A 26,859-nucleotide genomic window follows, 5' to 3' on the forward strand; every position below is an offset into this window, starting at 1 on the left:
TCACTAATCATAGTGTTTGTGTGGCCAGGACTTGGAAATCTGAATACACAGGACAGACGAATGGTGTGTAAAAGGGTACAATAGCCTCATTTTATACATAGAACTGAGTTAAGCCAAAGGTCAGGCAAGGAGTTTGTGACAGGACTGGGAAGTGGATCTATATCCCCTAAGTCCCAGCCCAGTGCTTTCACTGCAGGATTATTGTTCCTTTCTGGATGGGTCTGATACACTCTGCTTCACTCGTGACCATCCCTCTTCCCCACCACCTGCTAGTGCTGAAGGAAGGACAGTACTGCCAGCCAATGAAGGGATCATCAGCTATCCTCATACCTACACTGGAAGTCACCACATGAGCTCTGGGAATACCACACAGCACCAGAGCATTTTCCCATTTAAAAAAAAAAAACCCTGACACCTTTTTAGGAAATTCCCCCCATCCCTCTCTCTTCCACAAGCCTCTCTCACTTTGCCCATCTTCGCATTTCTCTCGCCAAGTCCTTCTAGCCATCTTTCTTGCATTCCCTCCCCACTTATCCCTGTACCTTATATTTACTTTCCTTCTGTCTTCATACATCCCTTCTACTCTTCCTCTCTTGCTTTGCCCCAACTCTGTTCTCCTATTCGCCTTTGTCCCAGCATCCCTCCATCCTTCCTGTATCACTGTCCCATCTGTCTTTCTTCCCTCTGCTCCTCCTGTGACTCTTACTTTTCCCCCCTTGCTCTGAATCAAGGTGCTAATCTTATGCCCTGAACCACACTCAGCGGCTTAGTTGAGCTAGTGAACTCTCCAATGGCAGCACTAGTCGCTACTGCCAGATATTAGAAGAGATTTCAAGTAGGGATGTTATAGTATAGTCAGTTAACTGATTAACCAATAAGCAAAAGCTTATAGGCTAATGCATAGACTACACACATTTCTCCTCTTACCCCTGCCAGTTCATTTTTTAGCAGCCTGGCTCAGTCCTGGCTCGCGCTGGGTCTGGGACCTATCCCCACTACAGCTCTGCATTTAAAGTGTATGAGGAGCCTAGTGGGCAGGCAGTCTGGCTCAGTTCTGGCTTGCTCCAGGTTCGGGAACTCAGATCCCACCTGAACAGGGGCTGCTACCACCCTGCTGCCTCTTTATCTGAGGCAACAGCACAGGGTGACAGGCAGCCAGTCCACAAGGGGAGCTGGTTTTTAAACTGGCTCCCCTCGCAGACCAGCTCCCGCCTGGCACCCTGTGCTGCTGCCTTTGATACAGTCAGTGTCAGGGGTCTCTCTGCGAGTGGGGCCGGAGCTCATTGGCTGCCGGCCCTGCTCCCAGGGACTATAGAATAGTCGACTAACCAATAAGAATTCATGAGGTTACTCAACTATTCAGTTAACCGATATTTAACACCCCTAGTTTTAAGTTTGTTGTAATGTACTCTGGGCCACCCAGCAAAGCTTCCAGCTGTGCATCTTACGGCCAAAGCTTCAGATCCAGTTTGCTTCAATCAGAAAGCACAAGAAGTCCAAAATAACCCAAGAAAGAGAAGAAAGGGCAGACGGCCAGAGGCAGAGGGTGTGACAAAGAGCTGCCTGACCTTCCCATTGCTATCCCAACTGCTGCATAACCAGCTCCGGCCAATAAAAATTCACCATTTCCAGATGTCCTCGATCTAGAAATTAGGTCTTTGAGATGTTTTTCATCTCTGATTTCTAAGTTTAAAACAAACACATGTAAGTGGTTTGGAAAATGTAGCTCTCATCTGAAAAGTGTTTTGGTACCAGTGGCTTCATGGGGCTCTAGTTTTCATGGCATCAGTAACTCACCTCTGTAGTAATTTTTGCTCCATTTACAAGAAAAATTTGTTTTTTCTAATGGTCAGTAGCCTGCCTGAAATCTGAGATATAAACCGATTCCTTTTCTTTTTGCATGTCATCCCCAGTAGTAAGGATTCTGTAGCTAATTTATTCTTTCTACTGAGGCAGCATCCACAATATGGTAAGCACCATCAATGTGCATAGCTAGACACAAGACTTGTGTACGCGAGAGAAACATACACATTTAAGCACCATTCCCTTTGCATTCACACAGGAAAGTGCTCCAAGTGGTTTACTAGCACACTACTAATCAAACAGAGTAGAATTTGATTTTTCTGGTCTAAACACCAGGTTAGCCTGAGCTGTTTCAGTGTTAGTTTTGATGCAGAGAAGCTGATACAGTTTAACCCAGCTCTCCTATGAATGTTTCATAGTGCACTTGGAACTTTTCAAAATCTCCCAGAATGCACTGCTCTGGGGAGTGGGCCATTGCAGCTGAAATGGTTTAGGTCAGTGCTAGAATTTTTCTACTACGTGAACATTTAGTTCATGGGAAGATTTGTAATTGCTACACACTCAGTGTCCATGAGTATGTGTAGACCCTGCTGCTGTGAACTAAAAGTTCTCTAGTGCATTTCAAAGTCAGGTGAATCAAAGCACACTAGAGAACTTTTTGTGTACTGTAACAGGGTACATGTAGTACATAGCTGATTACTGAGGGGTAAATTTGCACCCCAGATTGCCACATATGAAGTCCTTAGGCTTGTCTGTACTACATACTAGGAGTATTAGCTTGCATAGACATACCCATACTAGCTCTCATGTGAGCTAACATGCTAAAAATATCAGTGTGGTGATAGCCTTGGCCACTGTGAGTACAAATCTTCCTGAATCCCATGGGTATGTACTCGTGCAGCCAGCACATTTGGCTGCTGCCTGTTCTACTGGCGCTGTCCTATTATTTGTGGTGCTGTAGCTCACATGAGAGTTAGCCTGAGTGTGTCTACACAAGCTGGGAATCACACCACTGGTGCATAGTATAGACATAGCCTTACTGTGGACATGGGTCAAACATGCAGTGATTCTTAACCTGATGCAGCATGGCTAATGAGGACACGGAGGCAGTTCAGTACAGTCTGTTTTAATTACAACATGTTCAAATGCCTGAAGTGAACTAGGCCCAAGACCTTCACGTTCCTAAGGAATTGTTGAGAAGTGAAGTTGGACAGACTCCAGTGCTACCTTCAGTAGCTAGATTGGCTCTGCCAGCTTATTGGAAGAAAAAGCAATAGAAATGCATTTTCACTAATGCCTTACCTACATTTGGGAAATGTTCCCTAAAGTTCAATCTGTTTTTAAATCTGATTGAAATTTCATTGGCTCTGGCAGGCAGAGCCATTTTTCTACCCTGATTTTTTGAGGATTTCTCTAGTTCAAAGAATGATTCTAGCCATAGTAGCCTCACCTGTTCTGCAGGTCCAGCCATTGGTGAAAACTGTTTAACTATTCATGTAAATATCCCCACTGTAGACTAGACTGAAATCCAGCAGCTTTGGCTTGAAATATATAGAAGGCAAGTTTGTGAAAGTAAAAATATGCCATGCTGAAGTGAGATTTGTAAGGGAGTTAAAAATAGGAGTGTTTTTTTTACTCTTTTAAAGTCTGAAGAAGCAGTTGGAAAACAAACCAACTTCTCTTGTGCTTGTTCTTTTGCAGGATGTGTCTGGTGCGAATGAAGCAAGAAGGTCGAGCTGGAAAATACATGTGTCACTATATAGTTCACTCAATGTGGGAAGATGTTGAACAGCGTGGTAAGGTGATGGGGGTAAGTCATAGAATCATAGAACACTAGAACTGGAAGGGACCTCGAGAGGTCATCAAGTCCAGTCCCCTGCCCTAACGGCAGGACCCAGTACCATCTAGACCATGTATCACTCCCTGATAGATGTCTATCTAACCTGCCCTTGAATATCTCCAGATATATTATTTCAGTCTTCCTTCATAGGTCATGTTCTCTAGACCTTTAATCATTCTTGTTGCTTTTCTCTGGACCTTCTCCAATTTCTCCACATCTTTCTTGAAATGTGGTACCCAGAACTGGACATAGTACTCCAACTGAGGCCTAATAAGCGCAGAGTAGAGCGGAAGAATGACTTCTCTTGTCTTGCTCACAACACTCCTGTTAATACATCCCAGAATCATGCAACAGCGTCACACTGTTGACTCCTATTTAGCTTGTGGTCCACTATGACCCTTACATCCCTTTCTGCAGTACTCCTTCCTAGACAGTCGATTCCCATTCTGTATGTGTGAAACTGATTGTTCCTTCCTAAGTGGAGTATTTTGCATTTTTCCTTATTAAACTTCATCCTGTTTACCTCAGACCATTTCTCAAGTCTGTCCAGATCATTTTGAATTTTGACCCTATCCTCCAGAGCAGTTACGACCCCTCCCAGCTTGGTATCATTTGCAAACTTAATAAGCTTACCTTTTATGCCAATGTCTAAATTGTTGATGAAGATATTGAACAGAACTGGTCCCAAAAAGACTCCTGTGGAACCCCACTTGTTATACCCTTCCAGCACAATTGTGAACCATTAATAACTACTCTCTGAGAACAGTTGTCCAGCCGGTTATGCACCAACCTTATAGGAGCCCCATCTAAGTTGTATTTGCCTAGTTTATTGATAAGAAGATCACGTGAGACCGTATCAATTGCCTTACTATAGTCTAGGTATACCACGTCCACCGCTTCTCCCTCATCCACAAGACTCGTTAGCCTATCAAAGAAAGCTATCAGATTGGTTTGACATGAATTGTTCTTTACAAATCCATGCTGGCTGTTCCCTATCCCCCTTATTATCTTCCAGATGTTTGCAGATGAATTTCTTAATTACTTGCTCCATTATCTTTCCTGGCCCATAAGTTAAACTGACTGGTCTGTAGTTTCCTGGGTTGTTCTTATTTCCCTTTTTATAGATGGGCACTATATTTGCCCTTTTCCAGTCTTCTGGAATCTCTCCTGTCTTCCAGGATTTTTCAAAGATGATAGCTAAAGGCTCAGATACCTCCTGTATCACTCCTTGAGTATTCTAGGATGCATTTCATCAGGCCCTGGTGACTTGCAGAGATCTAATTTTTCTAAGTGATTTTTAACTTGTTCTTTTTTTATTTTTTCTTCTAAACCTACCCCATTCCCACTAGCATTCACTGTTAGGCATTCCTTCATCATCAGACTTCTTGGTAAAGACCAAAAAAAAGAAGACACCTCTGTCATTTCCAAGTTTCCTGTTACTGTTTACATAAGAACGACCATAGTGGGTCAGACCAAAGGTTCATCTAGCCCAGTATCCTGGCTGCCCACAGTGACCAAATACCAAATGCCCCAGAGGGAGGGATCACAACAGGCAATCCTCATGTGATCTCTCCCCTGTCACCTACCTCCAGAGAAACAGAGGCTAGGGCCACCATTCCTACCCACCCTGGCTAATAGCCATTGATGGACCTAATCTCCATGAATCTATCTAGCTCTTTTTTGAACCCTGTTAAAGTTCTAGTCTTCACTGCATTCTCTGTCAAGGAGTTTCACAGGTTGACTGTGCACTGGGTGAAGAAAATCTTCCTTTTGTTTGTTTTAAACGTGCTGCCTATTCATTTCATTTAGTGACCCCTAGTTTTTTTTATTGTTGGAATAAGTAAATAACTTTTTCTTATTCTCTTTTTCCACACCAGTGATGATTTTATAGACCTCTCTCATATTCCCCCTTAATCTCCTCTTTTCTAAGCAGAAAAGTCCAAGTCTTTTTAATCTCTCTTCATATGGGACCCGTTACAAACCCCTAATCATTTTTGTTGCCCTCAATGAGCAATGGGCCTACCCTGTCCTTGGTCTTCCTCTTGCTTCTAATGTACTTATAGAAAGTCTTCTTGTTTCCCTTTATGTCTGTAGCTAGTTTGTTTGTGTTTTGTGCCTTTTCCTTTCTAATCTTGCCCCTTGGTCTGGTGTTGACTTCCTGGATTATTTTTATGACCCAAACTGTTTAATGTTTTTGTGACCTGGCACATATTAGAACAGTGGCTGTGGGATTAAAGTGGGGCAAGATTAAAGTGGAGCAAGACTTGGTCTGCCTGATTTCAGCTGGGATTTCAGTATTCCATGCACCCAGGACAGTGGATGGGAGCAGGGAGTGAGGGCAGAGTTCCTAGATAATTCTATAACTAGCAATCTACAGATTGTATTCTCTGGATATCTGATCCTGATCTCCGAAGGGATTTTGTAAAGAAGCAAGAGCTTCAGTGGCAGTTTGGTTCCAAGTTAAGGGCTAAATGCAGGAACCACTGAGTGAGGTTCTTTGGCCTGTACTATGCAGGTCACCCAAGGTTATCAGAGTGGTTCTTTCTCCCTTAACATCTTTGAATGCATGTGCTGCACTCCATCCCTGCACTGGCATGGGGCCTCAGAGAGTGCAGCAGCACTAGAAGACCTTCTCAAACCTTGAAGTATACTGTTCTCTGAAGGAAAGTGTGAGCGATCTTTATTTTGTTCATCAGAACTCGGGACTCCCACGTCCCGTTCCCCCCTACTGTCCATGCAGTACCCTGCAGTTTCCTGAGTCCCCCTCCTGATCCTTCATTCACTGGGCTGAGCTTAGGGTTCCGTTGTCCTCGGGACTGCTTGCTGAGACTACCCGACTCTGTCTCCCACGTCCGACTCCTCAGCCTGGTCTGTCCTGCTGACCCTCGCACGCGGGGCTCCTTCCTCTGTCTTCTCCGGGGGTTCCTGTGAAGTGAAAGGCACACGGTGGGAGCCAAACCACCCCTCACTCCCCCCCGCATTCTCCCCTCCCTTCTTATCCATCTCCTCTCCTGCTTACGTATCTCTGTCCCTCCCCTGGCATCAGCACGCTCCACTGTTTAACCTGCCGCGATGCCCTCTCCAGTTTCCGCAGGGTCCCAAAGCTTGCTCTTTCACCCTGGCTTATCTGTGCATGCGCACTTGGTCCGTGCATGTCCCTGTCCATGGCACAGCATGGCTCTGCTTCCCCGTTGCGCCCCCGCCCAGTGGCAGGGCCGGGGCTATTCCTCTCCCTAGCTCCCATTGCCAGGGTTCTACCCTCGTGCACTACTCTGGTGCAGGCGCCACAGGGTCGGTGGGGCAGTGATCCATCTCCTCCCCAGGCCGCCTCCACGGTTCTGATAGTGTGGGGTCTGCACCCCAGTCACAGGAAGGAATGTTCTTGTCTTCATAGAACTCTTAAATACTTCTCTAGGCAGCAGTTAGGGAGGCAATGATTGTTGTGACTTGTGTTTGGAAAAGAGGAAACTGGTGTTATGCTATTGCTGGGCGGGGGGAAGGCATTGTCCAGGATTAAAATAAATACAATAGAAAATCTGGAAGGGTTAATATACCAGTTAGGCCTGTATGGTCCCAGTTACTAAAGAAACTAGACTTCAAGGTCGGGTCAGCTAGGGAGCTGGATCAAGTAACGTTGAAAAGGGGGAAAATGAGAGGTAATTTTTGTCTCCTTTTTCCTACACTCCCTTGTTTCTAAATTGCATCAATTGTATTATGAGCTCTTTGGGCAGCTCTCTGTATGTGCAGTGGTACAGCTAATGATACTGGTTGTCTCATTGTGCAATGAGTGTATCTATTGAGGTGTACACTACACTCTTCATTGCTCAGAGAGTCTGTTGAAGGGTTGATTCTGGGGGATTTCCATTCCATCAATGACAACTGATGTTTTCGTTGCCTGAAACTTGGAGAATTCTGCTGTCCAGGTGCTTTACCAAGTTTGTAGCAGCAAGTTATACAAGGCAGCTCCCCTGTTAGATATAGTCTTTGGAAAAGATCTAAATTTAGGGGGTCATGTGTTTCTATGTCTCCTGTAAATCAGGCTATCCAATGGCCTTCAAAGAGCCTCTTTAAGACTAAAAAAGAAGTTTTAGAAATCTGTCTTGTCTAATCGTGTCCTGCAAACACTAAAATGTATTCGGTGTGGTTATTGCATGATGTCAGTACGCACAAAAGTTAAAGTTGTATATGTGTGTATAAGTTCTTTGAGTGCTTGCTCATATCCATTCACTTTGGTGTGTGAGCTCACTACATGGACAGGTGCTAGAATTTTCTATCTTGGTGGTATCTATAGGTGACTGGTTTTGGCATTCTCTGCAGTGGTGTGCTTATGCTACAGTATAAAGGACACTGCTGGCTCCCCCATCCTCAGTTTGCAGTGGTCCTGTTAGGCTTAGCAATGGCACTGAGAGTATTCACCTAGTGCTTGTTGATGGTGGCAGCTTACCTCAGATGTCAGGGTATCCAGATTTACCCAGACCTTGTCGACTGGCTTGTGAAAGGCCACTCCAGATCAAGCACAGTGTTGCAGTGCTACAAGCCACATGCCAGGCTCTAAGCCCATTGATAAATGAACCTCCATGACCTCAGCAAGGAGAGTCTCTGGAATGAAAGCCCTCACATCAGGTCAGAGGAGTTGTTTTTTAAATAGAAGCTTTTAGGGGCAGGTTATGTTAAGGTCTCTTGCAGACTTCAGCACTCGAAGTGCCAGAGTGGGGAACAGCCTTGACACTTGCTTGATGCTTCTCACTATAGCACTGTTCAGCTAGTTAGCTCATCCAAAATGGACTCCCAGATCTTGTCTCTCCAGTGGTCCAGTCCTTTTCTGATTAGTCTATCATATTTTTTCTGTGATAGACTAAGGCAGTGGTTTTCAACTTATTTATTATTGTGGGCTGCATATCTCTCTCTCCCCTCCCCGCCCTGCTCCGCCCCTCCACAATGTGTCACTTAGGCTGCAAGTTGAGAACTAGTGTCCCCACAGACCTATAAGCCCAGCACTTCCGGTCCTGAGATGCCTATACGGAGTGGAGTCAGGAGTGGAGCCCTGAGCAGAGGCTGGACAATAGGGTCCCCTGACCCCACAGGGCAGTCCCAGAACCCCAAACGCCATGGGGCCAGCCAGCCTCCATGGACCGTGGGGTGCCAAGTGGCAGCTCCAGATCCAAGCTGCACTGGACAGCCTGGCAGCCAGGTACCCAGAGCGTGTCATGCAGCCTGTGATCTTTAGCACACAGCTGGGCCGCAGCTGCATGCTAATTGGGCCATGCAATGAGAACCTCTGGAGTAAGGCTATATCTACAGTACAGCTTATGTCAGCATATCTTATGTCACTAAGAGGTGTAAATAGACCACCCCCTGCGCGACATAGGTTTCACTGTCCTAAGTGCCGGTGCGAACAGCACTGTCAGTGGGTGAGCTTCTCCCACTGACAGAGCTTCTGCTATTTTTGGTTTTACTGTGGTAAGTGGGAGAGCTCTGTCCTGTCAGCATAGAGTGTCTTCAGCAGAGATGGAGCAGTGCCACAGCTCTGTTGCTGCAGGGCTATTCGTGTAGGTATGCCCCTAGGTGCACGTCATGATGTCCCTCTCCCTATGCTTTATGAAATTAACTGATGGATGCAAATATATATAACTTGAAGATGCATTGGACAAAATACCTTATGTAACCTATCAATCTTAATGTCATAATCTGCTGGATCTAAATATATTATTTTGGTGTATGTATCACTCTTGGGTATAAAGTTAGATATATGGAGTATGGAATGCTTTATGGTTTTAAATATGCAAATGAAAGCCAACAAGGGTGTTTCCCTCAATGTCTGGATGATCATAGAATCATAGGGTTGGCAGAGTCTTCAGGAGGTCATCAAGTCCAACCCCCTGCCCAAAGCAGGACCTACCCCAACTAAATCATCCCAGTTGGGGCTTTGTCAAGTCAGGACTTAAAAACCTCTAGGGATGGAGATTCCACCCCCTCCCTAGGTAACCCATTCCAGTTCTTCGCCACCCTCCTAGTGAAATAGTTTTTCCTAATAGCCAGTCTAGACCTCCTACACTGTAACTTGAGACCATTGCTCCTTTTTCTGCCATCCGTCACTACTGAGAACAGCCTCTCTCCATCCTCTTTGGACCCCCCCCCCACCCTTTCAGGTAGTTAAAGGTTGCTATCAACCCTCCCGCCCCCAGTCTTCTCTTCTGCAGACTAAATAAACCCAAATCTCTCAGCCTCTCCTTGTAAGTCATGTGCTCCAGCCTCCTAATCATTTGATCACCTGTAAACAGCTGCTTTTGTTTTAAGTCTTAGCAGTGGTTGGTCTTAGGAAATCCTGTGACCTCCCTAACTGGTCGAGATGGAGGACTTCTTACTTCAACTCCTGTAACCCTCATTTCATGAGAGGTAAGGGAAGGAAGAGTGTTCTTTCTTCAACTTCCTGCTGTATAGATAACGCCAAAAGCCAAATTAAGCTATTTCAACTTCATCTACGCAATTGATGTAGCTGAAGTTGCATATCTTAATTTGACTTTTGCCCTGTAGTGTAGACATGCCCTAAAAGTTGCTCTTGCAGGGCATACAAGATTAGGCCTTGTTCTGTTCCCAAGTTCTGGAGTATTTCCAAGAGGAAGCAGAGAATGCAGTCAGTCTTGAGAAGCTGGAAGGATGAAGTTTTGATCTTAGAAACTATCGAGGCGATGCTGAAAATTATTTTATTGAATTGCAAGTTTTTGAGCTACATGGAGCACTTCTTTGGGTCTGGGACATACTCTGAAGATATGTCTTCACTACTATTAAACACCTGCAGCTGACCTGTATCAGCTGGCTTGGGCTCAGGGGCTGTTTAATTGTGGTGTAGACATTTGGGCTGGTGCTGCAGTCTGAGCTCTAGAACTCCATCAGGGGCTCCAGATAATTTAGCATAAGTAGTTAATGCATACTTGAAGGGACAATTTAGGGTGAAGAGAGTCATTGACACCCCAGCAGTGAGAGAACATAAAAGGTTTCCGGGGATTACAAATTATGTAATAAGACAGTGTCTCATTAAGACCTGATTTTTAGTGTCTAGCAAAGTTATAAATGTAAGCTTCAAGATTCATCTTTTGAAAGGATTGTACAGGTTTCTGTTGATCAGATATAGACTCACCCTTTTGTGAAAGGTGGTCACTCACAGGTGACATAGGTTTTTTTTTGTCTGTTATCATTTTCCTGTGGAAGTTCATTTGAGAGTAGTTCTTGTTTGGTTTCACCCACTTAGCCATTACTGGGGCATTTAGTGCACTGGGTGTGGTATACATAAGTTGTGATAGGCAAGAGTAGAACCCATGGATTTTGAAAGGTGCATTGTGGGGAGCATTGTTCATACCACAATCTGTAACCCCTCTTTTGTTAATACATCAGGAAATGGCAGATAGATTAATAGTGAAAAATTATTAAAGTGCTTATACACAAATGCTAGAAGTCTAAACTGGAGTGCCTAGTTTTAAGAGGATATTGATATAATAGGCATCACAGAAACTTGGTGGAATGAAGACAATCAATGGGACATAGTCATACCAGGGAACAAAATATATTGGAAGGACAGAACAGGTCGTACTGGTGGGGGAGTGGTACTATACGTGAAAGAAAATGTAGACTCAGATGAAGTAAAAACCTTAAATGAGCCAAAATGTTCTATAGAATCTCTATGGATAGTAATTGCATGCTCCAATAATAAGAATATAGCTGTAGGCAGTGCTTTTTTTGTTTAAAAAAAAAAAAAAAAAAAGGTGACGGTACTCTTTAAGACCCAACCGACTGTTGGCCATTTTCATTACAGAGGTGCAAGTACTCTCTGTTCTTTCCCAGGTAATCTCTGACTGGAGATGCCGGTACTGCATACTGGGAAGTTCCATCACAAAAAAACACTGGCTTTAGGGATATAGTATTGACTGCCTGATCAGGACAGTGATTGTGACTATGAAATGCAAGGGAAGATTAGAGAGGCTATCAAATTAAAAAACTCGATAATAGTGGGGGATTTCAACTATTCCCTTATTGACTGGGTACACGTCACCTCAGGACGGGATGCAAAGATAAAATTTCTTGATACATTAAATGACTGCTTCTTGGAGCAGCTGGTTCTAGAACCCACAAGGAGAGAGGCTGTTCTTGATTTAGTCTTAAGTGGAGCGCAGGATCTGGTTCAAGAGATAAATATAACAACCACTTGGAAATAGGGACCATAATGTAATAAAATTTAATATTCCTGTGCTGGGAAAAACACCTCAGCAGCCCAACACCGTGGCATTTAATTTCAGAAAGGGGAACTACACAAAAATGAGGATGTTAGTTAAACAGAAATTAAAAGGTACAGTGACAAAAGTAAAATCTCTACAAGATGCATGGAAACTTTTCAAAGACACCATAATAAAGACCCAACTTAAATGTATACCTCAAATTAAAAAACACAATAAGAGAAACAGAAATGTGCCACTGTGGCTTAACAACCAAGTAAAAGAAGCAGTGACAGATAAAAAGATATAATTTAAAGAGTGGAAGTCAAATCCTAGTGTGGAAAATAGAAAGGACCATAAACTTTGTAAAATTAAGTGTAAAATATAATAAGAAAAGCCAAAAAGGAGTTGAAGAACAGCTAGCCAAAAATTCAAAAAGTAATAGTAAAGTGATTTTTAAGTACATCAGAAGCAGGAAGCCAACTAAACAACCAGTAGGGCCCTTAAGTGCTCGAGATGCTAAAGGAGCCCTCAAAGATGATAAAGTCAGAGTGGAGAAGCTAAATGAATTCTTTGCTTCAGTCTTCACAGCTGAGGATATTGGGGAGATTCCCAAACCTGAGCTATTCTTCTTCGGTGACAAATCTGAGAAATTTCATAGAATCATAGAATACTAGGACTGGAAGGGACCTCAAGAGGTCATCGAGTCCAGTCCCCTGCCCTCATGGCAGGACCAAATACTGTCTAGACCATCCCTGATAGACATTTATCTAACCTCCTCTTAAATATCTCCACAGATGAAGATTCCACAACCTCCCTGGGCAATTTATTCCAGTGTTTGACTACCCTGACAGTTAGGAACTTTTTCCTAATGTCCAACCTAAACCTCCTTGCTACAGTTTAAGCCCATTGCTTCTTGTTCTATTCTCAGAGGCCAAGATGAACAATTTTTCTCCCTCCTCCTTATGACACCCTTTTAGATATCTGAAAACTGCTGTCATGTCCTCCCTCAATCTTCTCTTTTCTAAACTAAATAAACCCAATGAGGTGTCATTAGAGGTGGTTTTGGAATAAATTGATAAAGTTAATAATAACAAGTCACCGAGACCAGATGGCATTCCCGCAAGAGTTCTGAAAGAACTCAAATTGGAAATTGCAGGACTATTAACTGTGGTTTGTAACCTATCCTTTTAATCATCTTCCATATCTAATGATTGGAAGTGGACTAATGTGACCCCAGTATTTAAAAATGGCTCTAGAGCTGATCATGGCAATTACAGACCTGTAAGTCTAACATCAGTACCAGGCAAATTAGTTGAAACTGTAGTAAAGAATAAAATTGTCAGATACATAGATGAATATAATTTGTTGGGAGAAAGTCAACATGGTTTCTATAAAGGGAAATCATGCCTAACTAATCTGCTAGAGTTCTTTGAGGGGGTCAACAAATATGTGGACGTGGGGGATCCAATGGATATGATATACTTAGTTTTCCAGAAAGTCTTTGACAAGGTCCCTCACCAAAGGCCCTTAAGTAAAGTAAGTTGTCATGGGATAAGAGGGAAGGTCCTTTCGTGGATTGATAACTGGCTAAAAGACAGGAAACAAAGGGTAGGAATAAATGGTAATTTTTCTGAGTGGAGAGAGGTAACTAGTGGGGTCCCCCAAGGGTCTGTCCTGGGACACATCCTGTTCAGCTTATTTATAAATGATCTGGAGAAAGGGCTAAACAGTAAGGTGTCAAAATTTGCAGATGATACCAAACTGCTCAAGATAATTAAGACCAAAGTAGACTGTGAAGAGCTTCAAAAAGATTTCACCAAACTAAGTGATTAGGCAACAAAATGGCAAATGAAATTTAATATTGATAAATGTAAAGTAATGCCCATTGAAAAACATAATCCCAACTATATATACAATATGATGGGAACTAATTTGGCTACTACTCAAGAGAGAGATCTTGGAGTCATTGTGGATAGTTCTCTGAAAACATCCACTCAGTGTGCAGAGGCAGTGAAAAAAGCAAATAAAATGTTAGGAGTTATTAAAAAGGGAATAGAGAATAAGAAGAAAATATCTTATTGCCTCTATATAAAACCATGGTCCTGAATACTGTGTACAGACGTGGTCACCTCATTTCAAAAAAAGATATATTGGCACTGGAAAAGGCTCAGAAAAGGGCAACAAAAATGATGGGGGGTTTGAAACGGGTGCCATATGAAGAGAGATTACAAAGACGTGGACTTTTCAGCTTAGAAAAGAGGAGACTAAGGGGGGGGGCGTGATTGAGGTGTATAAAATCATGAGTGGTGTGGAAAAAGCAAATAAGAAAAAGTTACTTACTTTTCCTACAATATATGAACTAGGGGTCAGCAAATGAAATTAATAGGCAGCAGGTTTAAAACAAACAAAAGGAAGTTTTTCTTCATTCATTGCACAGTCAACCTGTGCAATTCCTTGCCAGAGGATGCAATGAAGGCTAGAACTTTAACAGGGTTCAAAAAAGAGCTAGCTAGATTCATAGAGGTTAGGTCCATCAATGGCTATTAGCAGGGCTCGACAAATCGCTATATCTGCTCGCTTGTGGCGAGTAGATTTCATCTGGTTGCCCCGTTCACTGGCGCTGCGCACATGCACAGTGCCAGTCTGACACGTGCGCGATGCGGGGCTGACGAGTAGATCTCGCCGCGGTTCGTTGAGCCCTGGCTATTAGCCAGGATGGGTAGGAATGGTATCCCTAGCCTCTGTTTCTTTGGAAGTGGGTGACAGGGGAGGATCACGTGGGGATTACCTGTTGTGATCCCTCCCTCTGAGGCATCTGGTATCCGCTGTTGGCAGACAGGATACTGGGCTAGATGGACCTTTGGTCTGACCCAGTATGGACGTTCTTATGAACTGCAGCTTGAGGCCTGCTCCCCTGAGTGGAGGTGCCAAAGTGTTAGGCAGGAGGCTTATAATCTGAGTCTCACCACCCAGGGCCAAAGCCCTCAGGTCATGGCCTTTGGCAGTGAGGTCTGGGCTTTGGCTAGAGGTCCTAGTCTGTAGAGCTCAGGCTTCCCTTTGGATCTAGGCCCCAACAAGTCTAAGCCAGCCTTGGTGATTCCATTAAAATGGGATCGCAACCCAATTTGGGGTTTCAACCCATAGTCTGAGAACCACTGGCTTAGACTCAGCAAATCCTGAATCTTGTTAGGAGTGAGCCTATGGTTCTGATTGACCTTAGAGCCCTATGGTTCTGATTGACCCTTCAAGTACATACTAAATATTCGTTGTGACACTCTTAGGACCATTCCCAGACCTGAAGAAGAACTCTAAGTAGCTCAGAAGCTTGTGTCTTTCACCAACAGAAGTTGCTACGGTAAAAGATATTACTTCACCAACTTTGTCTTTCTAAGGTAGTTTTTGGTTGGCTAGAAAAGGCTGAGATGGGTGATTGATGTAGCTACATAATTGACAGCAGAAAGCAGAGCAATTCATTAACTTATCTTGCACACTTTTAACTGTATTGTTTTGTTAAGAGGCTTTCAGGCATGTGCATCCATTAAAATATACAAATCTTCCTTTGGTCAGACTATTTTTAAAAGCCACTTTATCTAAAATCAGTAATAGTAATGAGAGTAGAATTTTCCAGGGGTCCAACACCCTTTCATGGTTAGTAACATGTAGTTAGTACAACTGATGCAGAAAATGAACATGAAGTTTTATGTTTCAGAATTGGCATCAGTGTATTTAGAATTTGCTGTCTGTTCTTAAAAATACAGGATCATTGCTATTACATTATTAATACAGCGTGTTGCATTTTTACTCTTAATTTATATCAGCTCCAATTCCAGTTTGTTTGTATTATTCCATAAACAGATAATTACATCTTTGAAATCTGAATCTCAGCTACAAAGTTTTGGGACAGTGTAGCCTGGGTTCCTTCAGCACTCCAGAGTGTCAGCAAGAGTCAGGAATCAAAACATGGCACAGCTGTAAAAACAGACAGAGTGCTTTTGGCCTGAGCAGTTCTACTGGTGCAGGCAGATTTCAGATATAAATTTTACTCTGCTGCCCCTAGTACTAATGAAGTCAGTTTCTTTTGGTGGGTTTGCAGCCAGGTGTATCCAGTTCTGTGGCTAACCAGTGCTCTTTACTTAATTTTTCCACTTGTGACATTTTTACCAAACTTAAAAAACAAATATAAAAATTGGCTAGATGTAATGGCTGAAAGTATTACTATTAACATTAGGCTGGGTAAAAGACTTCCTTTTGATCCTGCTCTGCCAAATATCTCCATCTTGTGGCTTACAGGGAGCTGATTTAAATTATCCAAACTTGGCAGCTACTTAATCAGTTTGCAAGGGGGAGCCAGAATCAGTGTTATAGATTGCAAGTGTTTTTCTTCCTGTCAGAGGAGCTTGGCAACAAATATATTAGACTACCTTGCATATCATGTTTTGGTAAACCTAGCTATAAAAAGCAAGGCTTTGTAGTCTCTTGAATGTATTCTCATATTTCTGAATCAGGGTACAGTGGAGTTGACTCTTAGGACTCCATACATGGAAGTTAGAGAACTGGAGACTTCAGAAAAAATGCCTGCTCTTTTTTCTTAGATCTTCCTTGACAGCTTTAAAATTCATTAACATTACTGTACATAAATTGGATTCTATCTAAACATATGCGTCAGAGTCTGATTTGAAATAAACATTCCTAATTCAGAAAAGTTCCTTTTTAACAAGGAAGTTTCTGGTATGATGCAGTTATACTGTATGTCTAAAATGTATCAGATTTGCTTCTTCAGAACAAAATCCTGATTTGTATCTGTTTACGTTTGAAAATCTGTAAAAGATTATGGGAACAGGAGGGGACTGTCCAGGCCATTATGGCAAACCCAAATTAAAATCTAGTTTATCTTAATCCCACCATTTTGCTTTCCTACCAGTCCACTCAACCCCCCTTTTGCATGTCTTATGAATTTGTTTATTGCCCCAGCCTTGCATAGCACAATACAACCTTTGTTATGCTTTCAGCTAAAGCAGTTTATTTGCCCCATAGTTGCTCTCAGTTATACTAGTGTGAATATAATGTAGCACCATTAAAATCAGTGGCATTACTCCACATTTACATCAGTTAACAGCAGAATCTGGCTCAGAAACTTTGAGCACAGGTTTCTCCCTTGTTCTGCACTGTTAGAAAAATAATTTATTTTTAAGAAAACAAATCCAGCTGTGTCCTATTTAGCTATATTCTGAGTATTGGAACCTAGTTTGTGATTCTTTTTCAGATTATTCATGTTCCATATTACATTTTCTTAAATTTGCAACAGTTCAGTTCCAAAAGAAGCTACTCCTAGTAGAGGAAAAAAGATGAATGAGGTTGCCCAAGGAGTCAAGAAGCATGATTAAAATGGAGATGGGGATAGGAGAGCAGGCAGCATAAAAGTCAGGATGAGAAGTACATAATAGAAGACAAGTGTTTTGCAGGAAGACAGTGTGGATTGGCGCAAGAGGAAAAGAGGTAGTGCCACTACTTTCACCACCCTTTCTCGAAAAACACAGGAAAAAATCATACGCAAACTCTCTTGTTTCAGTTGAGTGAAGTTTGCTAGCACTCAGCACTGCCCTGTGCTCTTTGAGAATGCAAGAATTTAAATCCCCAAACTCTGTTGGTAAATTAGGAATTGAAGAGCCGCGATGATACTTCCCACACAACACAGCCAGATAACTTTAACTCTTCCCCATAAACATGGCAATAGATATGGTCACCAATGGTTCAGAGGCATTAAGACTGGTGATCTCTCACTCTCAGATCTTGACTATGTGAATGTTGTTGTTTGGTACAGAGACCTGAGAGATTTCAGAAGGTACTCCAGCAAGTTGAGGAGGACTCTGTTAACATTAATTTCCATGTTTTGTGGTTAAAGACAAAGCTGCTAAATCTATGGAGTACACCCACAACCCAATATCTTTGATTTATGAAACTGTCAAAGCAGTCTCCATTTTTTGCTGTTTGGATTCTATACTCACCAGTTCCTCCACCTATCATACAGAAGTTCTCCACAAGATTGACATTGCAGATTCTGTCATGGGTCATCTACAACAAATATGGAATCAACATCATTTCAGCATGACAACCAAGTTCAGAATCTATTTGAGCTGTATACTGTCCATGCTGCCGTGTTGTGAAACATGGACACTGTTAGGATGTAACATTTTGATTATTTTGCTAATCAAATAGTCGATGTAATTTACATCAACTATTTGATTAGACGATACGACTGTGTCTGCCTTTGAAGTGTAGCCCTGATGCTGGGCTCCCTGCAGTGTTTCAAAGTGGCAACTTCCATTTTGAAGCACTCTTTCCTCTTCCCCCCTCTTGCTGCCTGTGACGGCTCTCGTGGGTGCGAACACCCCCTCCCGCCCGGGTAGGGGGGTTCGGCAGACCCGCCGTCTAGGGTCCCCCGGAAAGGGGCCCATAGTTCGAGTGCGATCACCCGGCCGCGAGTCCGGGCCGGGGATCCGCGGACTCGTTGTCCCGACTCCTCTCTGGCAGCCCCAGGGTACCAGTCTGTCTGGGCGCTATGAGCGAGGGGACGGGGTGGCCTCCGGCGGCCTGTCCGTGGGCAAGGTCCTCGCCGGGGCAAAAAGGGGGGTAAGGGCCTTGGCCCCCTTCTCGCCGTCTACTGTACCTTACCTTGTTCACCCCCTGCGGGGGGGGTGCGGGGGTTGGGGTTTTCGAGATGGGGAGGGGGTTTGGGGGACCCGGGCCCGCCCTCTCCACCGGGTCCCAGCCCGGGGCCCTAAGTGGGGGAACAATGGGGACGTTCCTCCCACGACAGGTGGGGTCTATCCCCGTAACGCACCTGTCCACGGGTGCCAGAAGGACCCCGCCCCGGGCTCCTTCCACTCCCCGCTACCCTCCGCCCCGTCAGGGGGGCCCCCAGGGTCGCTTACCCCGCCCGAGGCGTCGGTCTCGTCCCGCTGCCGTCGTGGGGGTTCGGGTCCGGTCCTTCTTCTCCTCCAACGTGGGGGGGTCTCCCCCTGGCAGGTGGGGCGGCGGCAGCTCCTCCGAGTGCCGCCCTTACCTGTTCCGCCCGGCCGCTTTTCAAGCGGCCCGGGCGAGGACGCCGGGGGCGTCAGTTCCGCCCCCCGGGCGTCCCGACACTCATGGACGTCACGGCCGGGGCGTACCGCCCCGACGCTGGACCTGCGCTGCTTGGCTTGAGTGGCGCGCCGTTTGGGCTCCCCGCCCATCTGCTGCAGCCGCTCCCGGCCCCTCCTTCCCCGGCGCGGGGCCGGCCGCCCCTTCCCCGGCTGGGTGTCCCCCCGGGTCCGTTCTCCCCTGCTCCCGGGGTTGCCGGTCGGCCCGCCCGGCGGCCTGGGGGCGGGGCGCTTCCTGCCCCGGCTCTAGTGCGGACCTGCCTGGGTCCGTCACACTGCCTCTTTCTGATAAAGGCAGCAAGGGAGGGGGGAAGCAAATAGTCGACTAATCTGTCCACTATCTGATAAGCAAGTGGTTATTGGATAGTCAATTAGTCGTTCACATCCCTAGATAACAACAGTGCTCAGACCTGGCAAAGCTGAAGGCTTTCCACACAAAATGAGAGTGTTGTATATTGGACATAAAGTGGAATGACTTAATCTGTAATTCAGATATTCACAATCATTCCAGTCTACGGACGACTGGGGCATTGTAAACAGGTTGTAACTTACACTTTTTGGACTTCTGTAAATATAAACAAATGTTTTTGTCTTAGAGATTGGCTGAACAAGAAGTAGAACTGAGTGGACTTGTAGGATCTAGTTTTCCTAGAACACTAGAACTGGAAGGGACCTTGAGAAATCATCTAGTCCAGTCCTCTGCCCTTACGGCAGTACCAAGCACTGTCTAGATCATCCCTGATAGGTGTCTGTCTAACCTGCTCTTAAATATCTCCAGTGATGGAGATTCCACCACCCCACTAGGCAATTTATTCCAGTGTTTAACCACCTTGACAGGAGGTTTTTCCTGATGTCCAACCTAAACCTCCCTTGCTGCAATTTAAGCTTATTGCTTCTTATCCTATCATCAGAGGCCAAGGAAAACAATTTTTCTCCCTCCTCCTTGTGACACCCTTTCATATACCTGAAAACCGCTCTCATGTCCCCTCTCAGTCTTCTCCTTTCCAAACTAAACAAGCCCAGTTCCTTCAGTCTTCCCTCATAGCTCATGTTCTCTAGACCTTTAATCAGTTTTGTTGCTCATCTCTGGACCTTCTTCAATTTCTCCACATCTTTCTTGAAATGTGGTGCCCAGAACCGGACACAATACTCCAATTGAGGCCTAATCAGCACAGAGTAGAGCGGAATAATTACTTCTCTTGTCTTGCTCACAGCACTCCTGTTAATGCATCCCAGAACCATGTTTGTTTTTTTTGCAAGTGTCACGCTATTGACTCATGTTTAACTTGTCCACTATGATTTCTAAATCCCTTTCTGCAGTACTCCTTCCTAGACAATCACTTCCCATTCTGTATATGTGAAATTGATTGTTCCTTCCTAAGTGGAGTATTTTGCATTTGTCCTTAGTAAACTTCATCCTGTTTGCCTCAGACCATTTCTCTAGTTTGTCTAGATCATTTTGAATGTTGACTCTATCCTCCAAAGCACTTGCAGTCCCTCCCAGCTTGGTCTCATCTGCAGACTTAATAATCATGCTCTCTATGTCATCATCTAAACCAGTGGTCCCCTACCTTTTGAGGTTGTCGGGCGCCAGGGGGCGTGGCCGTTCGGCCGCCGGGCGCCAGGGGGCGGGGACACTTGCGTGCCTGGGGGCGGCCCCCCCCCATAGCCACATGTCCGGGGGCGGCCCCCCCCATAGCCACATGCCCGGGGGCGGCCCCCCCATAGCCACATGCCCGGGGGCGGGGCCCCCCCATAGCCGCGCGCCCAGGGGCGGTGCCCCCTCCAAGGGCTGTGCGCCCGGGGCCGGCACTCTCCCCGCCAAGCGCCGCGCGCCCGGGGCCGGCACTCCCCCCGCCAAGCGCCGCGCGCCCGGGACCGGCGCTCCCCCCGCCAAGCGCCGCGCGCCCGGGGCCGGCGCTCCCCCCGCCAAGCACCGCGCGCCCGGGGCCGGCGCTCCCCCCGCCAAGCGCCGCGCGCCCGGGGCCGGCGCTCCCCCCGCCAAGCACCCAGGGCCGGCGCTCCCCCCGCCAAGCGCCACGCGCCCGGGGCCGGCGCTCCCCCCGCCAAGCACCCAGGGCCGACGCTCCCCCGCAAGCGCTGCGCGCCCAGGGCCGGCGCTCACCGTGCGCCATGTGCCCGGGGCCAGGCCAGCCCCGAGCACCTGGCGGGCGCATGCAAATGCCCCCACGGGCGCGATGGCACCCGCGGGCACCGTGTTGGGGACCACGGATCTAAACCATTGATGAAGATACTGAACAGAACTGGCCCCAAAACAGATCCCTGTGGAACCCACTTGTTATGCCCTTCCAGCATGATTGTGTACTGTTAATAGCTACTGTCTGAGAATGATTATGCAGCCAGTTATGCACCCACCTGATAGTAGCCCCATCTAACTTGTATTTCCTTAGTTTATTGAGAAGATCGTGCAAGACTGTGTCAAATGCCTTACTAAGTAACCATGTCCACTGCTTCTCCCTTATCCACAAGACTTGTTTCACACTGTTTAGGTGCAGTTATGTACAAAAATCTACATTTATAAGTTGCATTTTCACAATAAAAAGCTCACACTACAGTACTTACAGGAGGTGAATTGAAAAATACTGTTGTTAATCATTTTTACAATAATATAATTAAGCATAATGCCCTTAGTATTCTTTTATAATAGAAAACAATATATTTGAAAATGCAGAAAAATCTAAAATGTAATGTTTCAAGTGGTACTCTGTTTAACAATGTGATGAAAACGTGATTAATCATGATTTTTTGTGATTAATTTTTAGTTAATCACATGAGTTAACTGTGTTAATCCATAGCCCTATTCATAAATTCTCTTTTGTTTGTGATAATGTATAGCCTAGCAGTTATAGAAATGTAATTTATATCTTTAGTTTCTCTTATCAATTATCTATAAATTATATGTTAAGAAATATAGACAATGTGATCAGCTTCTCCTTTTTTATGTGTGATATATATTGCTTTAAGAAAAAAATTATTTCCACTTTTGCATCTTTTCCTACTTAGCATCGTTTTAACCAAAGAAGCATCCTGTTATGGTTGTGATATTTTGTTTTTTGTATATCTAATAAAAAACTCTTCACAAATATTTTTAAAATTTTTAAGTTTAAATGTATTCTTCCAATCAATTTTTCTCATATTTATTTCCATATTTTTGGGTATTGAAAATTCTAAACAACTGTTTATGAGCGGTGTATGCATATTACTGGTCAGACTCATTTTCTGAATGTAATTCAGTTGTGATAACTTGTATCTAGGCAGCCATTACTTTTTATTTCAATGATCAATCCCATTGTATCCATCAGAATAAGGTCTAAAATAGAATTAAGCCATGTTGGTTACACTACTTTGTGCATTGTAAAATTATCAGCTGTAATTGTATGAATGCCAAAAGATATTCTACTTGTGACACTATGAGTCCTATACACTCTGTCTTCCAGATTAAATTTCTTCATAATAATGCAAATTTTCTTTTTGTATCTTAGGAACTGCTGATTTTTTTGTTTTGTTTTTTACTCTTTGATGGAGCAGGAGTACTAGATGATGACAGGGGTGCTGAGTTCAATTTTAGCGGGTCTTTACCAGATCCGCTAAAATCAAACTCTAAAAGATTGATGTCGGCAGCATTGATCTTCTGCTTAGAGAAGGTCTGGCTTTAGTGTACAGGGTTTATCTCATGGGACTTTTTAGTCTATTCACCTTAGAGACTGCAGTGACTGCTCAGCAGAGGAGCCGTCTCAGCTGCATGCAGCTAGCTAATGTGTGACTAGAAGACGGGGCTTTTGCAAGCTTGGTTTGTGGGAAGCAGTCGGGATGGCACTCCCGTTGGTTGGGTGAAGGCTTTCAGAAACTTGAAAACCAACCTCCTGGCTTCAGAGATCAGTCCAGTGTGGCAGAAGGATGGTATTGAATAACCAGTGGCTTGAGGGGGAATCATAGTGAGTGGCAATTGGTTTATGTGTTGGTGGTGGTGGGTAAAGAACAGGTTAGGAACTATTTAGAAAAGCTAAACGTACACAAATCCATGGATCCAGACTTAATGCATCCGAGGGTACTGAGGGAGTTGGCAAATGTCATGGAGGAGCCTTTGGCCATTATCTTTGAATAGTCGTGGAAATCGGGAGAGATCCCGGATGATTGGAAAAAGGCAAATGTAGTGCCCATCTTCAAAAAAGGGAAGAAGGATGATCCAGGGAACTATAGGCCGGTCGGTCTTAGCTCGGTCCCTGGAAAAATCATGGAAGGGATTCTTAAGGAATCCACTTTGAGGCACTTGGAAGAGAGGAAAGTGATCAGGAATAGTCAGCATGGATTCACAAAGAGCAAGTTGTGCCTGACCAATCTGATTAGCTTCTATCATGAGGTAACGGGCTCTGTGGACATGGGAAAGTCAGTGGATGTGATATTCCTTGACTTTAGCAAGGCTTTTGATACGGTCTCCCACAATATTCTTGCCAGCAAGTTAAGAGAATGTGGATTGGATAAATGGACGGTGATGAGGTTCAACAAGGACAAGTGCAGAGTCCTGCACTTGGGACAGAAGAATCCCAAGCATTGTTACAGGCTGGGGACCAACCAGCTTAGTAGTAGTTCTGCAGAACAGGACCTGGGGGTTACAGTGGATGAGAAGCTGGATATGAGTCAACAGTGTGTCCTTGTAGCCAAGAAGGCTAATGGCATATTAGGTTGCATTAAGAGGAGCATTGCCAGCAGATCCAGAGATGTGATTATTCCCGTTTATTCGGCTCTGGTGAGGCCACATCTGGAGTGTTGTGTCCAGGTCTGGGCCCCGCACTACAAAAAGGATGTGGACGCATTGGAGAGGGTCCAGCAGAGGGCAACCAAAATGATTAGGGGGCTGGAGCATATGACCTACGAGGAGAGGCTGAGGGACTTGGGTCTGTTTAATCTGCAGAAGCGAAGAGTGAGGGGGGATTTGATAGCAGCCTTCAACTTCCTGAAGGGAGGTTCCAAAGAGGATGGAGAGAGGCTGTTCTCAGTAGTGACAGATGGCAGAACAAGGAGCAATGGGCTCAAGTTGTGGTGGGAGAGGTCCAGGTTGGATATTAGGAAAAACTATTTCACTAGGAGGGTGGTGAAGCACTGGAATGGGTTACCTAGGGAAGTAGTGGAGTCTCCATCCCTAGAGGTGTTTAAGTCTCGGCTTGACACAGCCCTGGGTGGGTTGATTTAGTTGGGATTGGTCCTACCTAGAGCAGGGGGCTGGATTGATGACCTCCTGAGGTCTCTGCCAGATCTATGATTCTATGAAAAAGGGCTAACAGCTGTCTTTTTATACAGGGTACTTGAAAGTGTAACTTAGCCTAGCTATTTATGGAGCCTCCAAAATCAAGAGGCGTCTTTACTGTGGACCATGAAGGCCACATGTGCATGTAAATATATTCCTTTGTGTCTCATAGTAGGTTAGACCATCTAGTTCTGTGATTGGGCTGGGGGATTGGGCTGTTCTTATCCAGCTATAATCTGTGTCTTTGGGTCCTTTTCAGTAAACTGTGTGTAAAGAGATTTTAACTCATTTATTTAGGAGCTTTTGGAGTTTGCTTGTTCACCACAGTCCCAAGACTGAATTAAATACAGAAATTATATTGGAAACTTAAACATTTTCTACAAGTATGTTAAATACTGTCTTTGATAGCAACTGTTTAAACAGGCCATCCCCACCATTCTGGAGCTCTTGCTGTGCAGCTTTCTGCAGAGTTCACTTTTCTCTCCAGCCTTTTCCTTGAGGGCAGAACTAGGGCAGAGAAATAATTTTTATTCACTTCAGAAAGGTTACAGTAATAAAGAAACGCTTGTTAACATCAGAGAACATGGCAGCCAGGAGTTTTCACAGTCTGGCATTGTTTATTTTACCAGCAATTTGGAACCTTCTACGCTCTTAAAATATTGGCAAGAAAATATTTAACTGTTAACTGTTCTGTGGCTTGCATATGTATGGTACTCGGGGGAGGAGGAGTGCTTAGGGAAATCAAGTCTTTCTCTGTGTTTGAGTGAAACTGAAAAGTGGAAATTATCAGCGTATAGAAGGTGAAATCAGTGTGATCATTCAGATGATGAAGTCTCAAGGATAGCACAAATACACACGGACTGGGCAGGCATCGCAGGATATGTGCTGGGACACTCAGTGCTGAGTGCAGACACAGTAGAAAGGTTGTGGTAGCTGCAATGATGATTTTCAGAATTAGGTATTCTTAATGGCATAGAATTGTCCAGCCATCTGATAAAGGTTAGTGCAGCAGCAGAGATCCCCATCACGAAACAGGCACATGGATTACTCACTATCAGGGGTCTCAAACTCACAGTCCGTGGACCATCTGCAGACTGAGCAGTTCTGCAGTCCAGCCTAGGGACAACTGCTTCCATGTGAGTCCCTGCAGTGCTGAGTGTGTGTGTCTGTACCCTTCCCCCCAAGTCCAGCCCTTGCTCCACATTGCCCCTCCTCTGCCCTCGCCCCCATCACACCCCTTACTTCAAGCTCCTTCCCCAAGGAGCTTGGTCTTAGAGATTACCGGGGCCTGGCATGGGGTGGCAACAGGGGAAGAGCCCCCTCACACCTCCAACAGCGGGAGCTGCAGGGAAGCAGCCTCTGCTCTGCTGCCATCTCCCAGGCAGCCTGGTTACTCTGCTTCACTGCAACGGCAGGAAATGGGGCCACCCAGCCCCAGCGCAGGCTGGCCTGAGAGTTGGTGGAGCAGAGCAGGCTGCTTAATTGTTCTGCTTCCCTGCAGCGCCTGCCCAGTGGAGGGGGAATGTGCTGGGACCCTGCCCTCCGCTGTGGAGCACTGGCCCTATGGTAAATTGAGTTTGAGACCCTGGCCCACTCGTTTCCATGACAATTAGCAGTTGTTACCGCCTGGATTTGAATAAAGTAAACTCTCTTCTCTGGGATTTGTACTACTGAGTGGTGATTTTGCAGTCAGTTTGGGTGACTTCCTGCTCCCGCCCGGTTCCACCTCATCTAGCCAGTCCACCTGATATTTCATTTGATTATAAACTGTGGGTAAAAACAGGTGTTTTTTTTTCTTTTGAATGTCTGTGGAGTACTGCCATTTACCAGTGAGGAAGGTGCTGGGTTTTTGGAAACTCATGGATCGCATATACATTTTGCCAAGGGCAGCATATTCTTTCACTCAGATTAGACTATCCTGGTCTATTCACCAGTATGATCTGTAATACTTCAGATCATCCACTAGCCTGTATCAGAACAAGAAGAACTGTACAAAGAAGGAATCAGTCAGTTCCTGGACACATCAGCAGACAACTAGTTAGAATTGAGCATTCTAAATAAACACCTTACTTATGGACATTGACATGAAGTTGAAACAGAGAATCCTCAAAACCTCAGCCTCATGTAGATCCAAACAGCATCAATGAACGGTACTTCCACAATTTTATTACCAATAGGGCATCCGTCATGGTCTGTATCATAGAAACACTGTTCACACTGAAGGCCCAGTGCTAGCTCACCTTGTACTCTCAGGCTACTGTGTACATCATAGAAAGAGGCTTAAGAAATTATTGTGTGTTCCTTTCTAGTTTTAAAAGATGAAAGGATTTACTTAATGGCAGGAAGAGCAAAAAAAATTAAACATCTGTGTCTTTGAAACGGAGTTTAATCTAATCTGAGACCACAAACATATTTTAAATTCCTTATCATTATTAAACTTAAAAAACAACAAATAGTCTGGTAGCACTTTATAGACTAACAAAACATGTAGATGGTGGTATGAGCTTTCATGGGCATAGCCCACTTCTTCTGATGACCAGAGTATGGGATGTCCAGGACCAAAATAAATAGGGGAGGGAGTGTAGAAGAGGAAAAAATCGG

At 44.8% G+C, this 26,859-nt stretch overlaps 1 protein-coding gene across 1 annotated transcript in view; it reads left to right on the plus strand.

Moving 5' to 3' along the window:
- The window catches only part of UQCC1 (ubiquinol-cytochrome c reductase complex assembly factor 1), a 110,964-nt gene that overhangs the window by 49,351 nt on the left and 34,754 nt on the right, over positions 1 to 26,859 (plus strand). Inside the window, exon 7 of the mRNA XM_075901448.1 lies at positions 3,505 to 3,613. Coding sequence (XP_075757563.1) covers positions 3,505 to 3,613 — 109 coding nt within the window. The remainder of the gene's footprint in view (positions 1 to 3,504; positions 3,614 to 26,859) is intronic.

The sequence above is a fragment of the Pelodiscus sinensis genome, chromosome 18, assembly GCF_049634645.1.
Source record: "Pelodiscus sinensis isolate JC-2024 chromosome 18, ASM4963464v1, whole genome shotgun sequence".
Classification (NCBI taxonomy): Eukaryota; Metazoa; Chordata; order Testudines; family Trionychidae; genus Pelodiscus; species Pelodiscus sinensis.